The 22,500-nt window shown below is 40.0% G+C and overlaps 1 protein-coding gene across 1 annotated transcript in view; it reads right to left on the minus strand.

Moving 5' to 3' along the window:
- The window catches only part of LOC137988372 (calcineurin-binding protein cabin-1-like), a 72,884-nt gene that overhangs the window by 37,661 nt on the left and 12,723 nt on the right, over positions 1 to 22,500 (minus strand). The window contains exons 12-38 of the mRNA XM_068834399.1: positions 22,296 to 22,350; positions 22,083 to 22,184; positions 20,297 to 20,397; positions 18,852 to 18,928; positions 18,641 to 18,706; positions 17,744 to 17,796; positions 17,240 to 17,324; positions 16,927 to 16,989; positions 14,189 to 14,266; positions 14,055 to 14,094; positions 13,850 to 13,944; positions 12,411 to 12,547; positions 11,328 to 11,398; positions 10,708 to 10,801; positions 10,064 to 10,116; positions 8,994 to 9,080; positions 8,600 to 8,686; positions 7,864 to 7,970; positions 6,269 to 6,347; positions 5,409 to 5,503; positions 3,042 to 3,242; positions 2,571 to 2,667; positions 2,340 to 2,405; positions 2,010 to 2,042; positions 1,547 to 1,645; positions 934 to 988; positions 423 to 510 (exon numbers count right to left, since the gene is read on the minus strand). Of these exons, the coding sequence (XP_068690500.1) occupies positions 423 to 510; positions 934 to 988; positions 1,547 to 1,645; positions 2,010 to 2,042; positions 2,340 to 2,405; positions 2,571 to 2,667; positions 3,042 to 3,242; positions 5,409 to 5,503; positions 6,269 to 6,347; positions 7,864 to 7,970; positions 8,600 to 8,686; positions 8,994 to 9,080; positions 10,064 to 10,116; positions 10,708 to 10,801; positions 11,328 to 11,398; positions 12,411 to 12,547; positions 13,850 to 13,944; positions 14,055 to 14,094; positions 14,189 to 14,266; positions 16,927 to 16,989; positions 17,240 to 17,324; positions 17,744 to 17,796; positions 18,641 to 18,706; positions 18,852 to 18,928; positions 20,297 to 20,397; positions 22,083 to 22,184; positions 22,296 to 22,350 (2,264 nt within the window). The remainder of the gene's footprint in view (positions 1 to 422; positions 511 to 933; positions 989 to 1,546; positions 1,646 to 2,009; positions 2,043 to 2,339; positions 2,406 to 2,570; positions 2,668 to 3,041; positions 3,243 to 5,408; positions 5,504 to 6,268; positions 6,348 to 7,863; positions 7,971 to 8,599; positions 8,687 to 8,993; positions 9,081 to 10,063; positions 10,117 to 10,707; positions 10,802 to 11,327; positions 11,399 to 12,410; positions 12,548 to 13,849; positions 13,945 to 14,054; positions 14,095 to 14,188; positions 14,267 to 16,926; positions 16,990 to 17,239; positions 17,325 to 17,743; positions 17,797 to 18,640; positions 18,707 to 18,851; positions 18,929 to 20,296; positions 20,398 to 22,082; positions 22,185 to 22,295; positions 22,351 to 22,500) is intronic.

Raw genomic sequence — 22,500 nt, forward strand, 5'->3', positions numbered from 1 at the left:
AAATGCTCAGACGCGGGAAACCTGGAACGAGTGCAAAGCAAATTTCCTTAATTGTGCTTATGCTGTGTTTCGTTTTCACACGACACAAGCAAAAGCACTCGAACAAGGAAAAGGAAAATTTTTGATCCTTGTGCTTGTGCTTGCGTCAACCCCGTTTTCACGTCGAAATAAGCGCTGTTATGCTTGCCATTGTGATTGCATCGCTAGTGAAAACCAGGCTTTAACTAAATTTCCTTTTCTTTCCTTTTCCTTTTTTACCGAAAGTGTTCCCATTGCGAGCTGCGAGAAGAACTTGGAAGGTAGTGAAAATATAGAAGCAAGGCTATCAAATGGATGCTCAGTGTACCAAGTGTTTTGATCTTATCAAAGAAGGAAATGACAAATAATAACAGTAACTATGTTCACAGCAACGAAAAAGGTACCTATTAACACCAGATAGATGGTCGGGCAATTTTGGCACTGGTTCATCTCCACCTTCAATAAACGACTGTACACTTTCGAAACTGATGGCTGTTGAACAATTTAGAAATTCTGTCATCAGTAGAAAAGACTACATAGAGCGGTTTTCAATTGAGTGTCGAAAGTAATTAGCGAATTGCTTTGGTTTACGATTTCTTCATTCAGTGATTGGTTCAAAGTTCTCGCGCCACTTTTTCAACCAATCAGAAGTGAAACCAAAACCAATCGTGGCTCGCGCGTGCATATTTTTCCGCGCTTTGTCTCCGTCCTTTCTGATTGGCCAAAGTAATTACTTTGGTTTTGATTTTACGACACTCGATTGAACTCGCTCTAATACACTTTGTACAGGGTAACAAGTGATATCCACTGTAACAAAGTAATCAGCGGATAAATTCTGGTACGCATCTAATAAATACTTCTCCAACGCAGATTTCTGTGCGTAAAGTGTTTTCGCTTTTTCTGAGAATGGCTTACCTTCAAGTTCTTGCTGTGGAATTACCATTGTTATTTTCCGAAGCAGATTCTGCACCTATCGGGAAGCAAGACATTTTCTTTAAGAGAAATGGAACTGTTCACTATGAAGCGTCAAGTTAAATTGATCACTTGAGCAATTAATGGTTGAAATGTTGCCGCCGACCAGAGGGTTCACTTGGAAGAGCAATGGACTGTTTCGAGAGTAAGTAGCAAGCATCTTTTGTCGAGCAATCGAGCGGGACGGTCGAGGGAAACTCGGCCGAGGCGTTTCTCTGGATTGCGTGACAAAAAGCGATTGACTTAGCAAGCGCGCGGCTCGAGTGACAGCGAAGAGACTGCAGTCTACAGCAGGAGCTTCTGGGTCCAACTCCAGCTAGACCATCAACTAAAGTCCTGAAAGAACTGGGAAGAAAGAGCAGCCTTTGAAATGATATCCGCAAACGACTGAGACGTTCCAATATCTATTTGGATAACTTAACCATCTTGTCATCTTAACAAAGTCCACCATGTAGTGGCCTACGTTTGTCACAACTTTGTACGGCGGCTAGAAGACAGGCTAGCGGAATGGAATCAGCGAGAAATTTTCAAAGAGGAAAAAATGGAATCCGCTTACCTCGGCGGTGATGGTGTTGGCTTTGCTGTCAAACTTTGGTGGTTCAGGGGGTTTGAAGTAATCAAACACAACAGCAGAGTTACTCCACGTTAATGCGATCTAACCAGACCAAAAAAAAAAATGCCAAAAATTATTTATTTTTCTTTCGTGCAAGTGAATCTGTCATATTCTATAACTGTCTTTGTGTGTGCCACAAGTATCGTTACCATACCTAAAAACGAGATAACGTACTGAATCCGAGTCCAATGAAAGTCAGTGTAGCTATTTCAGCCACGCGAAACATTATCAACTTAGGGGTCCAGTTTCTCTCTTAACCGATAAGGTGAGAACGTGACTACGACGTGTGATGTGACCGACTTCAAAAAGGGCTTTCAGCAGTCTATCGTTAAGTTATCAGGATTAGGTATGGTGCCTAGATGAAAGGTTAAGTTCTTTTAACAATTCAGTTGTTTCAACTCCTCACCTGTGACGAGTTATGTTCCTGAAGACCACGAGCCTTAAGCGAAACAAATGTTTCGATGAGTTTTCTTGATTGACTTTAACAAGCACAGTAACTCTCTTACAGCAACAACAACAATAAAAAACAGCAAGACTTCCTTGTCCAGCATGCTAAATTCAACACAATTGCCAGGTCTGGGACCCACATTTTGGCCTTTAAAGTAACTACTTTTTTTAGGTATACTTTGTAACTGAACTCGGGAAGCTGGTAAAGAAGGTGGTATGGAGAAAGTGATGTCATCACCTGCCTAACTGAGAAGTGACTGGGGAAGGGGGGAATGACACGTCTTCTTACCTTAGCTTTTTTAGAGGGGTGACCATAGAGGCATAAAAAACACTGTTCTAGATCACGCACCAGCTCCTAAAGACAATTAACAACAATTAAGAAACAGCGAACAAATAAACAAGCCAAAAAAAAAAAAAGTAATACATGCCTGCTTAGAGGAAGTTAGTGATGAGATTACATCACTGCTTAAAATTGAGTAGGATAAAACTAAGTCAAACGTCTTACAAACATAAGTCACACCTCTCTGGCGGTGACGACTGGTTTCGCAAGCTCCTTTGTTAAAACCTCCACTTTTAGAAACAAAAACACTCCTTCATTGTTACAGCACCATCCGCGCCTGAAACGAAAAGATCGCAATTCTCTTAGTAAAGCAAGAAAATGCAAGATGGAACATAAACCATCACCCAAAAACAAGAAAGAAAATCACAGATGAATAGGAGAGTTTCAAATTTAATTGTTCGATTAAAATGTTTGCCGCTTCAACTTGTCACTAAAATTTATCGTAGTGTGCCCTGGTTTCCATTAAAATAATTAGTTCCTTTGTCTTCTTAAGCTGGGATGGTTCACAGTCAGTAAAGACACTATTCATTTTAAACGTTTAAGTATTCCGCTACTATTCAGAGAAAATTTTGTTTGATGAGATTTAAAAAGATATATAGTTGACGATGGGTTCCTTTATCTGTATATATTCAACACCCTTCTTCTCGGTACCTGCCAAGATGTTCATGCGCAGTTCGCAGAAATTGTAATGATGGTGCCATGTTACTCGCTGGCATATCACTGATAACACCGCCGGTGCTTGCATTGCTGTCCGTGTTCGCGGTCTCAGGCATTGGAATGTCAGTAGATGGAGGAGCAACTGGAGGGCATGTCTTTGAGGATTTGTCCGCTATTTCGTGGTCCTTCTCCTCGCTTTAAATTGAACAAGAGTACGATAGTAAAGCCGAAAGATGATAATCGACCATTTTCACCTATAACCTGTGTCATCAAAGGGAAGCTTAATGCTTGAGACAATGATCTGTTGTTTTCCCGTTTCATAATTCGCGGGTACACTTAATTGGAAACTTGACAATTTAAACAAAACGTATTTTTTACAGGATATATTACAAAATCGCAACTGATCTTTTCCCAGATGAAATTTGGTGGTATCAACTGATTTGACAGAGATAAAGTGGCAACAGTGAGGATATTAAAAGATTCTTGATCTCCTTACCAGATAGTCGATTTTCTTTTGTAATAACATGAGTGACAAATTACTCCTTAATTCTGGCGCGAAATTTTAGCGTTAATTTATAATTTCACATGTGAAATTAAAATGTTGCCATGGCAACTTTTCCATGAGTGTCAAAATGGCGTCCAGGTTCTAAAATGGAATAATAAAACCTGCGTTAAGTTTTAGGAACCGTCCGAACGTAATTTGTCACCAATGATATTAATAGCTAATCAAACGGTATACTCATGAAATTAGGGAAGCGTTTTGTCCAAAATCAAATAATTTCGCCTAAATGTTCGGGAAATTATTTGATTTTGGGCAAAACGCGAGTGAAATTATGGTCACCATTTGATAACCCATCCTAACTCAACTGATTTTGTCAAATTTCCGTGCTCACTAAGGTAGCACTCCAGTTTCTTTAAAAAGTAACTGCATTAGCTATTCATCTTCTACATGGCTTGATAGCTCGAAAGGAAAGGCCGGTTCACACAACGATTTTTCGGCACGATTTGTCAGCCCGACATTATCAAAGAACGAATTGCACACGTATTTTGACACCCGACTGCCGCCGATTCGTGAAAACGAAAATCGGCCCGATTCAGAAAATCCATTGCAGTTCAACAGATTTTTGTCGAGTCAGAGAAGCCGGCAAGTAGATCAGAATTTTGAGAATAGCGCAAGCGTACAAAATAGAGGCAATCAAAGTAGCGGAGACCAAGAACACGTATGATTCGCGATCCGATACTGTCAGACCGACAAGTCGTAGCTTGTAAACCTGCAGTGCAATTACATCGTCGTAGGCTCAACTCTGCCGTTCTCGCCGAGATTTTTCAGGCTTTTTACCAATTGCAAAGGTTGTTGGATTTAACAGCGACTAGCAATTTAAAATTAGCGAACCAATCGCTATGCGCGATGTTATCGTCTTTATTTCGCTCCTCATAGCCAGAAACAACACCACCACTTGCATCTCCTACATCAACACTGTGATTACTACCAACGACAAGTCACATGCATCATAGACCAAATTGGCTAAGTTAATGTTGTACCCAATCCAAATCTCCAGGGATTAAGATTCACACTAAATGACAGGAAAACGAGGAGTAAGGATTGGAAAGTTAATTAGCCCGCGGCCTTCCGTGCGAGAGGTCCCGAGTTCGATCCCGAGTGACCTCACATCCTTGCTTCGACTTCTCTCCATGATGTAGCTTCAGCTAGCTTCATGTACCCTTAAACAGAGCACTGATGGAAAAAGGAGTGTAAAATGAGCGCACCGTCGGCTTCCTGGGAGAATACCCTCTAGAGGGTAAAGGAACTTCCGACTTTAGGTGAGATTTTCCACTGGCTGAGTGAAACGAAATAAGTGGAAAATGTTTTTCTTACACACCGCTGGGGCCTGGGAAGAGGTCAGGTGACCTAAAACGAGCAGTTATTTTTGTCGGTCCGCCATTTCTGACCTTTTCCCCACCCGCTCACCCAAATATTTTAACTTGGTTGAAGTTGTACGTGAATGTTGATGCTTTCGTGACCCTTCTAGTTCAAAACCTTTTTCCTCAGGTTTGTTTTGACGCATACCGTTTTACCGACTTGAATATGTCGAGATTACAATAAAGGTCAGGTCGTGGCGGGCAGCTTGGCATAGCTACATAGTGGTGTGTGAAAAATAAGGTGTACCTTACCTAAATACTTGGAAAAAGACGTTTTATACCCAAAGGGTTTGATTAGGGTACAAAATTGGTCTATTGAAAAAAAAAAAAAAAAAAAAGAGCCAGTCGGAGAATGGATGTGGGTATCGCACGATTGTGACAAAAAGTACAACAAAAGGCTACTTGCAAAATCAAACTTTGATGAAAATTCTGTCTACTCACTGCTTGATTATTCTGTAAAGTAGCACCCATGGTTTGGCAGTAGCAAGTGGTGGCTCGGAGCTGTTTTCAGAAGCATACATGGAAGCTTCCAGAACCTGCATAAAGAACAGTCGCCTTCGTGTCAGCTTAAGGTTGAAGCGCTATACAGGTCAAGGGCTAAGTTATTCAAAGCCCCGCCCCGCCACCACCACCGTTAAGCGATTAGCGTTTATGTGGCCCATTGGTCATCTTATCTCAACCAAACCTTTCCGTGGAAAATCCTCAGAGTGCTCACGCCACTTCCTTGCTTGCGGGTTCAAGACTAAGTGACAGGTTTCAGTAAAAACCACACCAAGAGGACAGCTTCTTTTAAGACGTCCGTCAAGGGCGATGCGATAAAACAGTCGAGCGCTATTGGAAAAGACACGCCTACGCATTTTAGTTTCCATATATTTTCAAGCGGTCGGCCATATCTCGCGCGTCTGGTTTACCCCATCACACTCGATGACTGAGCGGAAGAGGGGCTTCTCGTAGTCCTGTCTCTACGACACGATACTGTAATAGGCATTGGTCAATACAGTCGACGCCAGTGAATATTCTTGGAATAATCCTCCACATGCAATACCAATTCAGATTGTACCTCGTTCCCAGTGTTAAGTCCCTGAAGAGCGACGAGAGAAGCATGCAGGCGGAAACCATTCAATTGCACGAGAGCTTTTTTAAGCAGGTGGTCACATATTTACTCATGAAAAAAACTGAAACAGGGCGAAAGAAAAACTTGGAAACATGTTTTGGTATGTGAATCAAAGCTCCCATACAATATCCTGATCAAACCCAATACCACTGCAAGTCATTCTGTTATTTAAGGTAATCCAACTTACCTTAATAATGTTATTTGTGAGTCTGCTGAGTTTGTCCTGAGGAATCTTATCTAGCACATCGCTGCACTCTAAAATACTCCTGCGTGAACAAATGTAGACAATTATTAGAGTGATTTGAAGGTTTTCTTGTCATTTACAATTTGCTTTGAAGTCAAATCGCAGTTTCAGCATCCATCTGGGAGTAACAGGATTAATACACACTGTGTGAATGAAATAGATTTATATATTTGAAGTGTGGGTTAAAGACGCGAGGCAGAAGTGATCCTCGCGCTTAACTGAACAATTAAAGCAATTGTCTCTTATACACAACTAAAAAATAATATTTTTACCACAATTGCCTGTAATCTCGCAATCTGATTGGCTAATTTGCCGTTGTCGATAAGAGTCTAGACAACGCTGCTCACGTCACGCTCGATTCAATTTGTCACGCCATTCAATAGCCAATCAGGAACGCACATATTGGAAAATAAAGTAATCATATTGCGAGAAAGTTATAAAGTTATAGACAACGCTTGCTCTTTCTTCGTGTCAAGATTTTGGTCTCGTTCCGAAATAAAAAACTGTCTTCGGCGTTGAATATTGTGGTAAAAAAACAAATCGAAAGTGGTTGGCTGCGCCTCGTGAGTCCACAACATTGTGACCGCGCACCGGTGGCTCAGTTGGTTGAGCACCGGGCTGCCATGCGGGAGGTCGTGAGTTCGACTCCGGCCGGACCAACACTCAGGGTCTTAAAACAACTGAGGAGAAAGTGCTGCCTTTGTAATAACATCCGCAAATGGTTAGACTTTCAAGTCTTCTCGGATAAGGACTATAAACCGTAAGCCCGGTCTCACAAATATCTTTGATGTTCATAAGTTCCCCGTGGGACGTTAAACAACCCACACATTATTCGAGAAGAGTAGGGGATGAAGTTCCCGGTGTTGTGGCTGTCCTTCGCGAGTGTATGGGTGAGTGATAATAGCAGGTCCACATCAGCTGTATAGCTGCCAATACTTCAAACTGCTCGAACAAATAAATAACAAACAAACAAACAAACAAATAAACAAACAAACCACTGTGACGACGAATAACGTTGTCGATAACAGTACAGACAACGCTGAACCACTTTCGATTTGTTAAATATGCAGTTTTGCAGCATCGACGTCACAGGCTTTTTCATAGGTACGTCAAATATGGGCAATCACATCGTACCCAACACTGACAAGTTCTCAAAAACAATGCTTTCAGCTAACATCAGCGGTAAACTTCTTGTTTGAAAACTTGAAATCAAGCAACTCGATTTTTGCCTTTAGTTACCCAATTAAGGTCGGAGTATTTTCTTTTGGATGACTTACACGACATAGAGCATTGCACCCACATCGCAGAAGTCATGGGTTCGAATCCAGTTGGAGCCACCTGATTTTCCCACCTCGTTCCCAGGGTCTCTCTTCTCTGCCTCCATGGAGGTTGAGAAGAGAGACCCTGGGAACGAGCTTGCTGATTTTCAGGTGACTATAGGAGACAACTGCTTTTTGCGAGGATCATTTCTCTCTTTCGTTTACAGCCTGCACTTCAAAAGTTACATTTCTTTTAGCATGGTTTATATCAAGCCTCACCTATCGACACATGCAAAGAGCCTAGAGAGAGTTGTAGACCAGGCCTCGCACGGACTCATTTGCGAAACGGCTTCATTTAGAGCAACTTCAGAACATGTAAGGCATTGCTGGAAATACAAAATGTTGAATAATGATAGCATTTAGTTTCAACTGTATTGTTCGAAACTATAAGGTGTTGACCGTAAGAACAAGTGATCATCTTCCAGCTTGAGTGTTTCTGAAATGCCACGGAAGCAAAAGCGCAATTTGTAAAATTATCAATCGGTTAGAGCGGTTTTCAATTGAGTGTCGAAAGTAATTAGCGAATTTCTTTGGTTTATGATTACTTCACTCAGTGATTGGTTCAAAGTTCTCGCGCCACTTTTTCAACCAATCAGAAGTGAAACCAAAACCAGTCGTGCTCGCGCGTGCACATTTTCCCGCCCTTTGTGTCGGCTACGTGTAATTACTTCGAGTTTTGATTGGTTTACTGGGTCTCCGTCCTTTTTGATTGGCGAAAGTAATTACTTTGGTTTTGGTTTTTAGGACACTCGATTGAAGCTCGCTCTATTCTTATTTTAAAAGTGGTCTTCAATCACTTGATAAACACGATACCCAAGACAATGTGGACCAATCATAATCACACATAAGTACGGCTTGAACAAAAGTGAGATGCCTTACACCATTCATCTCAAAATGAATTTTGACAATTAGTCGTCGACGAGTGAGCCCCCCGACAGAGCCAAAGCCACCTTACCTCGTACTCCTTGAGTTTTAAGAGTGAGTCTTGTAGTAACAGCAGCTGTGCTGGTCTCTCAGGAATAGACATACCAAGCTCGCTGACCTAATGGAAGATATGATCCGCATTCAGTTCATCACAGCGGAGGGGTAGAATGCCGTGAGTCTATACGTTTGCCAGTAGTTCACGACGACTGAAGGGGGGCTTAATGCAATTCAAGCTATAGGTTATGGTCATTATAGGCGCTGTACCCCACTTCAGAAATCTACAGTGTCCGACAGCAAAAGGTTCAACCTCACTGCCTGAATATCGCTGCTTTCTGTTCGATCAGACAGGGTAGAGAAACCATGAAAACGACATAAAATTGTTATTCCGACCCACGCCTATTTTCATGGAAAAATTCGGTTTGTACCTTAGTTTTAGGTTGAGGTTGGTAAAGAGTCGGCATCAACAACTGCACGACATCTTCATAGAGGCCTGACTCATAGAGGCGATGAACCTGAAATTAAGAAAAGCAATATTTGTTATTGCGTTTATGCTTGCTTTAGTTTCTTCTTAAGCAAAAAATATCATGTAAGGAGAGAAGGCTACATGTTGCTACAGATAAAGCAAAATAAATAAACAAAGACAGAAAGCTGGAGAAGAAAGGGGAAAAAACCCTATCTGTCTGTCCTGTTGGATTGGGCTAACTTATAAGAACGGATGACCATCAAGGAATACACTGTGCTGCACACCTGGGGGTGTGGGGGAAATCATACTGGTATTATGGCTATCAGCCATAACTCGAACCTCTGCGACGGTCTGTGAGTTCAGTTTCAGTTGATCTCAACCAGGATCGAGAGTTCTTCTCTTTTGGAACTCCTGTTTTCAACCCTCATCAAAATCAAGTTCTAGTGAATTACACTTGACTGTGGCACTGTGCTCCAAGATCAAACTTTGACTGTGAAGGCGGTTATCATATTACGTCATTGACGCCATGTTGGTGGATGAAAACAAAAGAGCTCTCATTTGCTCCTTTTGTTTGTCCACCAGCAATTGTACATTGCGTCATTGTTATCTGTTTCTCTAGAGATTGGTGGCAAACCACCTATACCAAATACCATAGGCGCCATATAGTGCTTTCGGCCAGATTTCGTTGAGCTGTGCCCTACGTAATTCAGCCCTTGAGACTGCACGGAAGGGTGAATTGCAGAGCCGACTCTTCTCAATCACCTGAACGGTAGCAGGAAATTGAAACAATTGAGAAATGAAAGAGGTGCCTCTCTCCACCCAGGTGTATAAATGGGTACCGGCGTAATGCTGGGGGTAACCCTGAGATGGACTAGCATCCCATCCAGGGGGGAGTAGAAATACTCCTAGTCGCTTCATGCTACGGAAACCGGAGATAAGCGCTAGCCTGATGGGCCTTCCTAGGCTCGTAACAGAGACTTTACCTATGGAGAAATAGCAACACCAAAAAAGAAAAGGAAAAAGGCAATATACCTCTTCTAAAGACTGGCACCTTTGCAGTGACTCTAGTTTCTTTTGAACCTGATCTGAAAATGCGAATTCCAAAGATAAATACCAAGAAATGTCTGGATATCTTTATAGCGGGCTAGCTTTAACTTAGATTTCTGGTTGAGATTTTAATAATCATTATCATGACATTGAATGGTTGGAACCCTACTTCATCTTGGATCAAGTAAAGCAGATGAATCAGACAATATCAAATTAGCCAAGCAAATACATAAAGGCGGTGCTAAGTGGAAGAAAATGCACATGGGCAAGTTTTCACTGTGTTATTTTGGTTATGTGTCTTATCAGGTGAAAATGGGGAATACATACATATAACTTTATTTAAACTCGGATTTAGAGTAGCTCGAGAGAGCTACTATCTCCGAGGAATGGGATTATGAACATGGAGAGGTTATAAAACGAGTCGCTTGGCCATATATTTTTGTAGAATTTTGAACTTTGCCAATGGTACGAGGCAATTTTCAGGCAAACTTTGCGAGGCTACAATAGGCCATCTACCATTAAATTTTAAAGAAAGCACCATTTTTTCCAAGAAAATGTGGTCAACTGTTGGGGTGCAGCCTATACATGAATGCTGTCTATAAACGTGTGAATAGTGTAATTTAGCATACCAAGTGTAATAAGGTTGTCAACTTTACAGTTTACAAGCTTGACAGTAGTTGGACCCTCTATTGAATTCACTTTAAGAGTCAAGAGCTTTGAGCACTAAACAACAAGAAGGAAGTCAAGAGAAAAAAAATAAAGATTAATGTCGTAAGAGAAAAAAATGAAGTCTCAAGAGTGTTGACGAATAAAACTAAATACCCCATTTTGGCAACTTTGGGCATGAATGACCCGATAAACATTTGAGAACTTAATGTGATGTGATTTGTATCATCTACAAATGCAAAAACAGCGACGCCACATTTGGATGCAAATCTACTCAACCTGGGTCCAGTTGTCCAAGAGATGATTAACACTAATCCGCATACAAAAAAAAAGCCTTAAGCTTGTAGTTTTATGCTGAGGGAAAGCAAACGCCTAGTCAATTTTGGAGCCTAAAAGTCTTGGGAAACTCTTTCTGATCAGAAAAAAAAACGCAATTTCAGTTTCCTGTAACCCAGGGTTTGGAAAACTGGGCCCTGAAGAATTTCTCTTTCAGTCTTCCCAAATTTCACAAGTTTTGAAAAAGAAACTTCCACTTTGACATGACAGAGGACCCATAACGAATTCCAGATATTTTAAAGTCTACCCTGTCAAGGTACATCATAGCATGATCCATTTGACCCTGTAACATCAGATGCCTGGCTCTCATCCAGTTCACTACAACAGAAAACAATACACAGTAACAATGCTATTTTACTTCAATTATACCAATTCCCGGTTAAGTTCTTTATACTAGTTTCTAAGCCCAAAAATTGGAGGACTTCCAGCACAATAATTTGAGTTTCAAGGCCTTATTTTTCTTAAGTCAATCGCTCCACCTGAAAATACTCATAGAATTAAGTTATTTCTTTCATTCTTAAAGGGGCTAATGTCACGTTATTTTAGGGTAGTCAGAGGAAATCTTTAGTTAATCAGGAGTTTAAAACTCGAAAATGGTAATGTGGAATTCCTTTACTGATAAAATTACCGTTACACCACAAACAAAATGAGTCTGAGCAAAAGTAACCTTTATCCAGGCGATTTGCCATAAACTTGAACAACGTCAGGCCGACCTTTTTCAAGATTAGCCAAATGCAATTCGTTTCAATCTTATCCATTTGTGTCCATCCATGCTTCTCTTTCCTTTATGAAATTACATCATTTTGCATGTCATGGCCCGGTTAAGACCAATCTTGTGTTAATGGTAAGTCAACAGACAACTGGGTAGGGTAGTAATATTATTTATTATATGGCTTGTGTTTGTAGCGGATATAACGCGCGCTCTGATTGGCTAATTGTGACTGAATTGTAGGGCATTATTCTCCCGTAATGCCCACGGGCCGATTACGGGCTTGCAAAAACAAAGCAAAAGGTAATTAAAAAACCATATAATAAACTACTTACTAACCGAGCTAGCTCGAGCAGTACTGGGGAATATTGGCCCTCGGTCGTTTTTGTACGGACCTCGCTGCGCTCGGTTCGTACTGCCACGACCTCGGGTCAATATTCCCCAGTACGGCCCTTGCGCTCGGTTAGTAAGAAGTTATTAACATGGCTTGTTGAACAAGAATCAGGTCCAAATTGACGGAAAAGGGAAGGGCTTTTCGTCCCCACTATTCCAGTTACATATTTTGTGTACTTTACTTCGTGACCCTCAATCCCAACATCCATAAGTATTTGAAGTAAATACCTCTTATGGCCATTTCTAGGGTGAAGTCTCCATGGATACTGCGTAGACAGCTTATGCGGTGAAGGTACTCTACATCAGTAGCAAGATATTGGCTACTAACCCCACTGACCCTGAGCGGAGACACAACTGAACCACCACTGCATCAAAAAAGCCAAGTGATTACGTTAAAAAAGTGCTCTCCGATCATGTCAAGAAGCCATGAAGCATTAACAGTGTTTCTGTGCACAAGCAGTTTTTTTGTGGTTGTGTGATGTCATAAAATCTCTGAGGTGGTTGTTTAAACAGTGTTCAGTCAGCGCTTAACATTCCCAATTTTAAAGTCATCTCAATTCCTGACGATAATAATTTGTTAGCCAATATTACTAGATCATTGTATTACAATTTATTATTGCAGTATTACAAAAGCAGTTCAGTGGAAAATAATCTACTGTAGCGGATGTACCGGATTTGATAATGAAAGTACTGGATATGCTTATTTTCTGTTGTAAGCGAACCCTCAAGGAGGTGTGAACCTCTCAGAAATAATGTTTCCATGCATTCTTGAGATTGAATGAACTTATTGAGTGAATGAAATGCCATCAGATCGATTATTCCGTTTAGTAACAAAAATACGTAAGGCGATGCGATTTCTTGTTAGAATGAAGGATCTTAGGGCCCGATTACAGCGAGTTTCAGCCTGGGCTGAAATTTCGTTCAGTCCTCCGAGCTGAAATTTTGTTGCAATTACATGCTGAATTTCAGCCCGGGCGCAAAACGCAAATTTGCAAGAGAAAATTTACTGACATGCGAAAACACAGTTGATGCGCATGCTCACGTTCCTTTTTCAGCCTGGGCTGAAATTTCATTTCGATTACATGGACTTTTTGCGTATTTTTCAGCCCGTTCGGCCAGGCTGAAACTTTTTTCATGTAATCGCCACTTTCATTTCAAGAGGATTCCTTTCAAAACCCGGGCTGAAATTTCAGCCCGGACTGAAATTCTCCATGTAATCAGGCCCTTAATTGCGTGATTTTTCTCGTGTTTTTTCCGCCCATGGCTTCTTGAGATACCCCAGTCCAAGAGGAAAAAAAACAAAAGAAAAAGGGGGAAAAAAAGAAGCCAACAAATCATAAAGTTCCTAGTGTCAAAGTACCAGACCAGAAATGGAAAACAACCGGATGAAATGTCTGGCCTCAAACAAAAACCCTCACAGTCTTCATATTTAAAGTTTCTCTTAACTAAGATATTAATATTCTGAACATGCAAAACAGAGAATTAAAGTGTCTAAGTAAGTTATCAGTAACTATCTCAAATCAAACTGTTACTAAACTTTTTAAATCTCATCCACATACAAGTACATTTACTCCCATCTATGCAAAATTAATTACAACCATTTTACAGATTCAACCTCATCAATACAAAAAAAAGAGAAATAAAATAATGGTAAAAAGCTAACTAACCCTCTAGGAGAACTGGCAGGAGACAAGCTGGACGAGGACTTTGATTTGGCTGTTAGCAGTTTGTCCAGAGTCAACTCGCTAGCCACAAGTACCAGCTGAAAAAAAAAAACACATATTACAGAAGGGTGAATTGTTTGTTCATTTATAATTGTAGGTGTTACAAAAAAAAAACATAACAGTCCAGTGAGTAAATTTTAAACCTTGCCTTAGCCATCCTTTTCCTGTACAACTCATCCTGGTCATCACTGATAAGGTAAACGAGAGAAAAAAGATCAATAATTCTACGTTAATTTTTCTTAAGTACTGTTTCACAAGGTGTTTCAAGGGATGAACACTCACAAGAACTCTGATGGAAGAATAACATGCTTCCTCATTCTTTGATAGACTTTCAGGAAGACATCTGCCAGAGCAGAAGGCCTAGAATCATAAAAGTAATTACCTTAGATAAGTGCAACTGTGGATGGTATAGGCGTATTAAATGCACACGATAGAGATAGTAAACTAGTTGCTTCAACTTGCCAAAGGACAACTGAAAAACAGTTGCTGCTATCACAAAGTTCCCGGCATTGGAGAGAACCTTGAAAAAGTGGATTGTCAGCCAAAGAGAAAATAGCCGTGCAGTCACTACTGTCATGATCTGAATTAAGGTGCGAGAGATATTAAAGCAAGTGAATATTGTTGATTTTTTGTTGGTGGTCTGAACGGTGTAACAGATTCATGTGCCAAAATCAACTGGCTATGCTGACGAGAACCACTGTGGGCCAGAAGATGCAAGATGACTAGGAGGAGAAGGTTACGAAATTTTGCCAGTTTGTATCATGAAGAAAGGGGCAGCTTGGAATCCACGGAAATCACGTCTTCAACATGGATAAAGTTCCCACGACGTTTGAGGCCCCATATTCCATAAAACCCGAGCTGGAATCATTACTGCATCAACTACCAGTCACAAGAAAACAGGCTTCACTGTTGTCCTTGCATGCTCAGAATCAGGGAAGAAGCTCAAGCCTATAGTGATCTTTCAGCGCAAAATGATGCTGAAAGAAAATCCCCCAGGTAGTGTGGTTGACCACTGCTAGTAACGGTTTTTGAACTGAACTCACTATGTATTTGAAGATGAATGAACGTTGACAGTAACTTTCATTTCTCCATGTACATAGTTTTCAAAAACTTTTCCCTTATTTAATACGTTGACAGATTTGAATTTACTTTAAAGATTTCAGTTTGTTTTGAGTATCCTTTCCTTTCCCTCACCCTTCCACCCACGTGAACCGGATTTTCACACTCACACCAGATTTCTCGCAACAAACAACTTGGTGTTACGGATCAAAATATATGCTAATTAGACATCACCTATTATGTAGTAGTGTCGCTGACTCGTATAAAAGCATGTAAAGGGTGTGACTACATGGTTTGATCACGTTTCATGCTTGCATGCTTTCTTGGACTTCAAAGTTTCTCTGGTTTCGTGGTTGTCATGCTTTCACTGGTTTCATTGGGGTCGAGGCTGTCATTGCTTTGCTAGTTTCAAGGGTGTAATGGTTTCACTGGTTTCGTGGGTGTCTGGTTTCCCTGGTTTTCATCGGTGTCATGGTCTTGCTGGTTTTGTCAGTTTCATGGTTTCACTGGTTTTGTGGGTTCAAGCAATTCATGGTTTTGCTGGTTTTGTTGGCTTTATGGGTGGCAAGTTTTTGCTTCTCTGGAGGGTTTTATGGTTTCGCTCGTTTCATGGGTTTCACAGTTTCAATGGTTTTGTGGGTAGCAATTAAGGTTTGCTGCTTTCGTGGGTGTGGGTTTGTTATGTGAGTGTCATGGTTTCACTAGTTTTGAGGGTGTCGTGGTTTCGCTGGTTTTTTTGGTTTCATGGTCTTACTGGTTTCATGGGTGTCAAGGGTTTGCAGATTTCATAGTTTTGCTGATTTTGTGGGTTTCATGGTTTCACTGTTTTCGTGAATCTCATGCTTTCACTGGTTTTGTGGGAGACTCGTGGTTTTACTGGTTTCAGGGGTGTTATGGTTTCACTGATTTCTTGAATTTCATGGTTTCACTGGTTTTGTGGGTTTTATGATTTTAATGGTTCCTGGGTGTCATGGATTTGTTGGTTTCATGGTTTCACTGGTTTCATGGGTGTCACAGTTTTGCTGGTTTCACGGTCTCCCTGGGTTTGCGGGTGTTGTAGTTTCACTGGTTTCATGGGTTTCATAGTTTCACTGATTTCATGGGTGCCTTAGATTCACTGGTTTCATGGGTTTTGTGGTTTTCCTGGTTTGTGCGTTTCATGGTTTTCCTGGTTTCGTGAGTACCATGGTTTCCTACTTTTGTGGGTTTCAGTTGTCAATCAATGAAAAACAAAATCTGCTTTTATCAAACAAGTTGATAAAAAGTTAATTTATTATGAGTGTTGTAACAGAGATTTATGACAGAGGTAATGTTCTAAGCATTAGTACTTCTAATTCACTGAGACAAGGGGCTAATACTCAAAATGTCAGCTCACAAATCTTTGTCAACTTGTCTGATAAAAGAGAGAAGAGAAGAGAAGAAGCCAACCATAGTCGAAGGCAACCCGAAGGCTACTTTTTCCTCAGCCTCTACAGTAATTTACGGCATCTAACGTAACTCACTGCAGGGGTGGGTGCCACTCTTAACCCGTTGCATGCACAATTTCTCCCCAGTAATACTGGTACTCATTTTACCCGCCACAAATGGATGGAAAAACTGAGTGAACTTTGGAACGCACAAGCTGGGATTCGAACCCGGAGCGCGGGAATGCAGTCCGCCAGCAATACACACAAGGGTCAGCCAGCCAATCAGCCTGTTAGTCAGGAAGCCAGGCAGTGATTGAGTGAACCACTCAGTCACCGAAACCAACCAGGTAGACATTTAGACAATTCTTTTGTATTACCACTAAGTAAAGTAGTGAAGTTAAACCAGGCAACCAGCTACAGTGTATCACATTCAATCACCACTTTGTCATCTCTTTGTCAAACCGCAGGTCAACAGGAAACTTGGTTCAATAGGCCAAGCTCTGCCACTTTTATAGTTACAAAGATTACTGATCAAATAGTCCTATCACAACTCACCACTTCTTATTGTTCTGTGCAGCAAGACTAATTCCATACTGATTCATCAAATCAATGATTCCACTGATTGATAAAAAAAAGGCAAAATAATTAGGAAAGTTGATTTAAAAATAAAAATAGTAATTTTGTTCCCTTAAGCCATTGACTCCTAAACTCCCCACACCTCCCACTGACAAGAAAAAGCAACTGGTGTTAGACAGAGTAAAATCTATTAAGTGCCACTCCTAGGCAATGACAGGCAATGGGTTAAAATGTTACCACAATCCAAATGACGTTTTTACCTTGATTAATTTTGCTTGAATCCCAAACTCACCCATTTTCCATCTGTTCTTTAACAAAGGTTAAAATATCCAAAGTTTCGGCTTCACCTGAGATGACTTCATCATAAGTGCTTCTATCTGCAGGAAAATTGAAAAAAAAAAAAATTGTAAGCCATAGAGTCAACCCTATGAAAAAATATGGACTTAAACAAAATAATGTATGTATGGCTCTGAAACTTTCCATTTCAAGTTATGCAGAAAAGCTATTGTGAAGTGTATGCTTAACTGTTAAGGTAAACAGCACCATAAGTAAGATTTGTATGAAAGATACATGTAATGCTAACGCCAGTTGACTGACAGAAGATTAGTCTACAATCCATGTTGAAAAGTACGATTTATAGTGCTTTTTTCAAACTGGAAACTCAACTGCTAGCACAACCACAGTTTTCAGTGAAAATGAACAGCAGGAAATGAACAATATCTGGTAGCAGTTCATTTTTCCAGGAATAATCTCAATAATTACCAGTAAAAGATAATTAATACACTGTATTTCATACCAGTAAAAGCACCTTCCCTAGATCTACCATCTACCATCAGTGACTGGCTATTCCTATAAATGAAAAGTTATCTCAAAGTTTAATTTAAAATAAGTCAGGTTGGTCTGAGCAATACATAAAACAAGATTCCTGTATTTAAATTGAAACAGTCAGTAAAAGCTCCCAAATGGGATACATAATTTATGCACAGGGGAGTGGTCAGCAGATAATACAATTGCTATTTGGTGTGTAGCCCACCTCTTGCAACCCTAATTGCCTATCTTTCTTGCCAGCATAACGACAGAGAGTACGTCTGTTCAAGCTTGTACATAAACAACCTTGCAATCACCTTTAGGGCTGTTATCTTGAACCCTGACTCTAGCTGTTCAAAGAGTGCATGGATAGCACTATCAACTCGACAATCACAATCATTCTACTGGAAAAACTCATTGAGGTTTGATAGCAGTTTATACTGGTTAGTGATTTCAGGATTGAAGATTTACCCTCAAACCCATAGTTGAATCATTGTGTGGTTTCTCTCCTTTCACTACTAAATGTAAAGAAATACATGACTGTACAAACCAAAATAATTATTTTCAAACACATGAGAAATGAAATGATGGTAGAACCAACTGGGAACTCGGAAAAATCCGAGCCCCAGATGGAATTTGAGTAGCTGCAGAGTAGCTGCGTGATACAGCTCGAGTCAATACCCACATTTCACCCTTGCTCACCATAGAGTCTCCATTAGCTCAGTGGTTAGAGCATCCGACTAGATCACGGAGGGTCGTGGGTTCGAATCCCATCTGGGGCTCAGATTTTTCCGAGTTCCCAGTTGGTTCTACCATCATTTCATTTCTCAAGTGTTTATATCATTCTCAAATTATTTTCAAGCCTGGAAACCTGTAATATTGGTACCTTTGACTTATAGTTCCATCTGACAGGCTATCTTGGCTACTGTCATCATCGATGCTCACTGCAGGTCTAAAGATTTATGATAGTATAAGATCAAACACAAGGCAAAGCTGATTAGAGAAATTAGATGCAGATAATTAATTTAGAAACTTGAATAAATAATGTAATTATTAAATTTTGACACAAGAATTTTGCATTATGAGCTTGCACCAACCTGAATAGTGAAGGAAGAAAAGAAGATACTAGTTCTTTGTAGTTAACTTCTTCCTCCTTCTTTTTGTTTGTTCTGACCTAAAATAATGCCATAAGTACTAAACAAAAATTTCAACATTCTACTTACAAAAATATGTTAAGATGGAACAAAAGTTACATTTATACATGTAGCTTTCAATGATATTGTTGCCCACCTCGAATAGCTATGCACTAGTTGTGGGTAACAAAACTGTATTGTAAGTCTGTCATATTATGATACATGTAAAATGTTGATTGATTGATTGATTGATTGATAGGTATTACTATTAGAGCGGTTTTCAATTGAGTGTCGAAAGTAATTAGTGAATTACTTTGGTTTATGATTACTTCACTCAGTGATTGGTTCAAAGTTTTCACGCCACTTTTTCAACCAATCAGAAGTGAAACCAAAACCAATCGTTGCTCGCGTGTGCACATTTTCCCGCGCTTAATGTCGGCTACGTGTAATTACTTCGAATTTTGATTGGTTTACTTGATTGCCTCCATCCTTTTTGATTGGCCAAAGTAATTACTTTGGTTTTGGTTTTACGACACTCATTTGAAAACAGCTCTATAGTGCCATTAAAGCATGTACATATGCATGTATTAAGTCAATCCTAATGTGTACCTGCATCCGGGTATTTACAACTCCAAATGATACCTACTACATGTAACAAGTGCAACACATCACAGTGATTGTCAACTAAAAATACTGTTTGGTGACAATTCCCCAATATCATGCCACGGGCAGGCCTTTTGTCATTAAACTTCATTGCCTCTCAATACTTGATGACAGTTTATAAGTACCGGTACTTGTCCTGACCATTTCTTTGTATCCTACACATAACTTGTATTTCTTGGCTTACAGCCGAGCTATGTCATGTGTGACCAGTATCCACGAGACTGAAATGAACACCTGAATTCCACTATGGAGCTTCCAAGATTTGAATGGAATCCTCAAAGATTGTTGCAAAAGTTGGTACGAAAAATGCGCAATAACTGAACAATAATTCATCAAATACTTGAAATAGTTTCCCCTTTTCAACACAATTTATTTTATAATAAAACGAAAGTTCATAGCTAACCTTTGTGATAAATCAAGGAAATTCAGAATCTCTAGAGCAAAGTTCGAAACTGGTATGCAGATTTGAATACTCAGTTCAAATTTCAAAACTACTGGTCAAGCATGACATAGCATGACTGTTAAAACAGGACTCAAAATGCTAACTTAAAGTCTTTTACAACCTTTTGACAAAGATGGGTTAAAATCTCCATTGTACCATAAAATTTAAGGACAAAAACTTTGATCATAATTTTTACAGTGGAAGAACAATTCAAACTTCACAGAAACATGATTAAGAACCCCAACTCCAATTCCAACCCCAACAAAGATCTTTTTGAAAGATCAATTCTCAAGTCCATGCTTACCCGTGCTGAACGTCTCTTTGGAAGAAAGTCGCTTTCTATTGCACTTGGAGGCGGCTTCTTTCTCTTTGCTCCCTTCTTGCCCTTTTCATCATGATTGTCTCCTACAAGTTGATTCAAGACAGCCAAGTTGATTAAAGCTTTAAAACAGCGTTGTAAAACGTAGTTAATGGAGCATGACTCGTAGAGCTATCCTCCACATGTCACGTTATTTCGTAAACATTACGCAACGCAAACGAGACATGAATGGATTCCTATATATTTTAACAATTCGAACTGTGTTCCTTTATCCTTGTCTTTAATACTGTCTGCCTACAGTTATATCCTTTACCTGAATCGGCGAAAAGCAACAACTATCCCTATTCATGTCGCGTTGAGGGCTACAGAAGTTGTTTGTATTAGATGGTACGTTAGTCACCATGGGTTTAGTCCTAGACATTAGTCTGAGTATAAAAGGTCTAGTAAAGTTTAAAGTATCACTCTGTGAGCTCTATAGTTAATTGTAAGGAGTACCTTTACTGTTTATGAATTTTATTCCCACCCTCCCTCCCTTCGGAGGTTTTGTTAAGGTCAAGTTTAATAAATTCGGGTTCACCTCACGGTACACGCTTCGGTTAAGTCTCCCAGCGACTTTCCCAAGCTTTGGTGTTTTTCATGCTATGCCATTTTACGCTCTCTATCTGCCTTTGTTCTTGTCCGATCCAGCACGTGCCGGCGGAGTCGGCTCGTAGTGCTGGGGAGATAAGGAGGCTTGAGCTATTTTTACCGCCTACAGTCCTTTCAATTATAGCACGATGCTGGCCGGAGGTTTAACGCCTAGTGTCATGGAAATTTAGGCTTGTATATCATTATTTTGCTTTTACCGGCCTACAACTTGTCTGATCCGGCGCGGTTTGCCTCGTGCGTCGGGGAGATAAGTTCAGGCTTTTAGTCACGCTACGGAAGTCGTCTGTCACGCTGATCGTGGAGCGGTGTTCCCCCCCTTTACGCCAACATTGTCTCTTGCATTTTGTTATTGTAGTGTGTCTTAACTATAAATACCCGCGGGAACTGCGACATTAACAACAGTAAACAAACACATATAAGCTGTAATTATACAAGTGAGTCCCAAAAGAAGAAAAAAAGATACACAATGTTCCAGCTTATTCATTGATATGATAATTTGTTAAACTGCATGTACATACTGTTCATGTACTTCACACTGGAGATACACTTGACATTGGCACAAGGTGAATCTTGTAAGATATGCACGACCACTGTTTTGCATTTGCTTAATGTGACGTACTTCAAAACATTACTCTGTATGTGGCAAGTGTGACCCCAGAGAAAAATCTCTTACCCAACATAGAGAATCAACAGACTTAAACCATGTACCGGAGGGTGTATAGTGCAGGTTGCAGGATTGTTTTATCATAACTGAAACAACTCAAACCTTTACAAAAATGCTAAACTTAGGTTTAAACATTACCTACACGTAAACAATGTTTAATTAAGTACATGTAGTGTTAAGACCTAATATTTGCATTAGTACATGCAATGTAAAGATTTGAGTTGTTTCAGCTATGGTGAAAAAATGACCTGCAACCCTAACCTGCAGTTTTAATACACACTCCAAATCACATACAGTGTAATGGAATCAGTCCTGTGAAACATCGATCAATAGTGAGTGCTTTCACCACTGCATGAACTTTGCTTCTTCTCAAATGTCCTTATTATTGCTTTTTTTCGACAGCCAAGCTAAAGAAAGAAATAATTGTTGCCACTAGAGTGCAGTAATATTGATGCCGACCTGTTTGAACATTCTTGAAGACTGCAAAACCCTCTGTGGAGAAACTTGAGCTGGAATAATCAGGCACTTTAACAACAGAAGCTCTATATGACATGGAGATATCTGAAAAAAAAAGTTAATAATTCAACAAACCATAATAAGTATAATTAATTTTATAAATAATTATTGTTACTGAAACGTCTCTATGCAAGCATTACACACTCTGTTATTTACCTGGTGTGACAATAGCTTTGTAATATCCTTCCAAGTCAACCCTGCGGCCAAGTGGCTGTGGAAAAAGTGGTCCAACAATTAGAGCAAATTTGACAGCAGTAGTGTTGATGCTACGTAACAATACAATGTACAATCATGATTGTAAAAATGAGTATGTGTCAGTTGCTGCAAAACAGGGTTGTCCAAAAGTACCAGTGACAAATGG

The sequence above is a fragment of the Montipora foliosa genome, unplaced genomic scaffold (assembly GCF_036669935.1).
Source record: "Montipora foliosa isolate CH-2021 unplaced genomic scaffold, ASM3666993v2 scaffold_416, whole genome shotgun sequence".
Classification (NCBI taxonomy): domain Eukaryota; kingdom Metazoa; phylum Cnidaria; class Anthozoa; order Scleractinia; family Acroporidae; genus Montipora; species Montipora foliosa.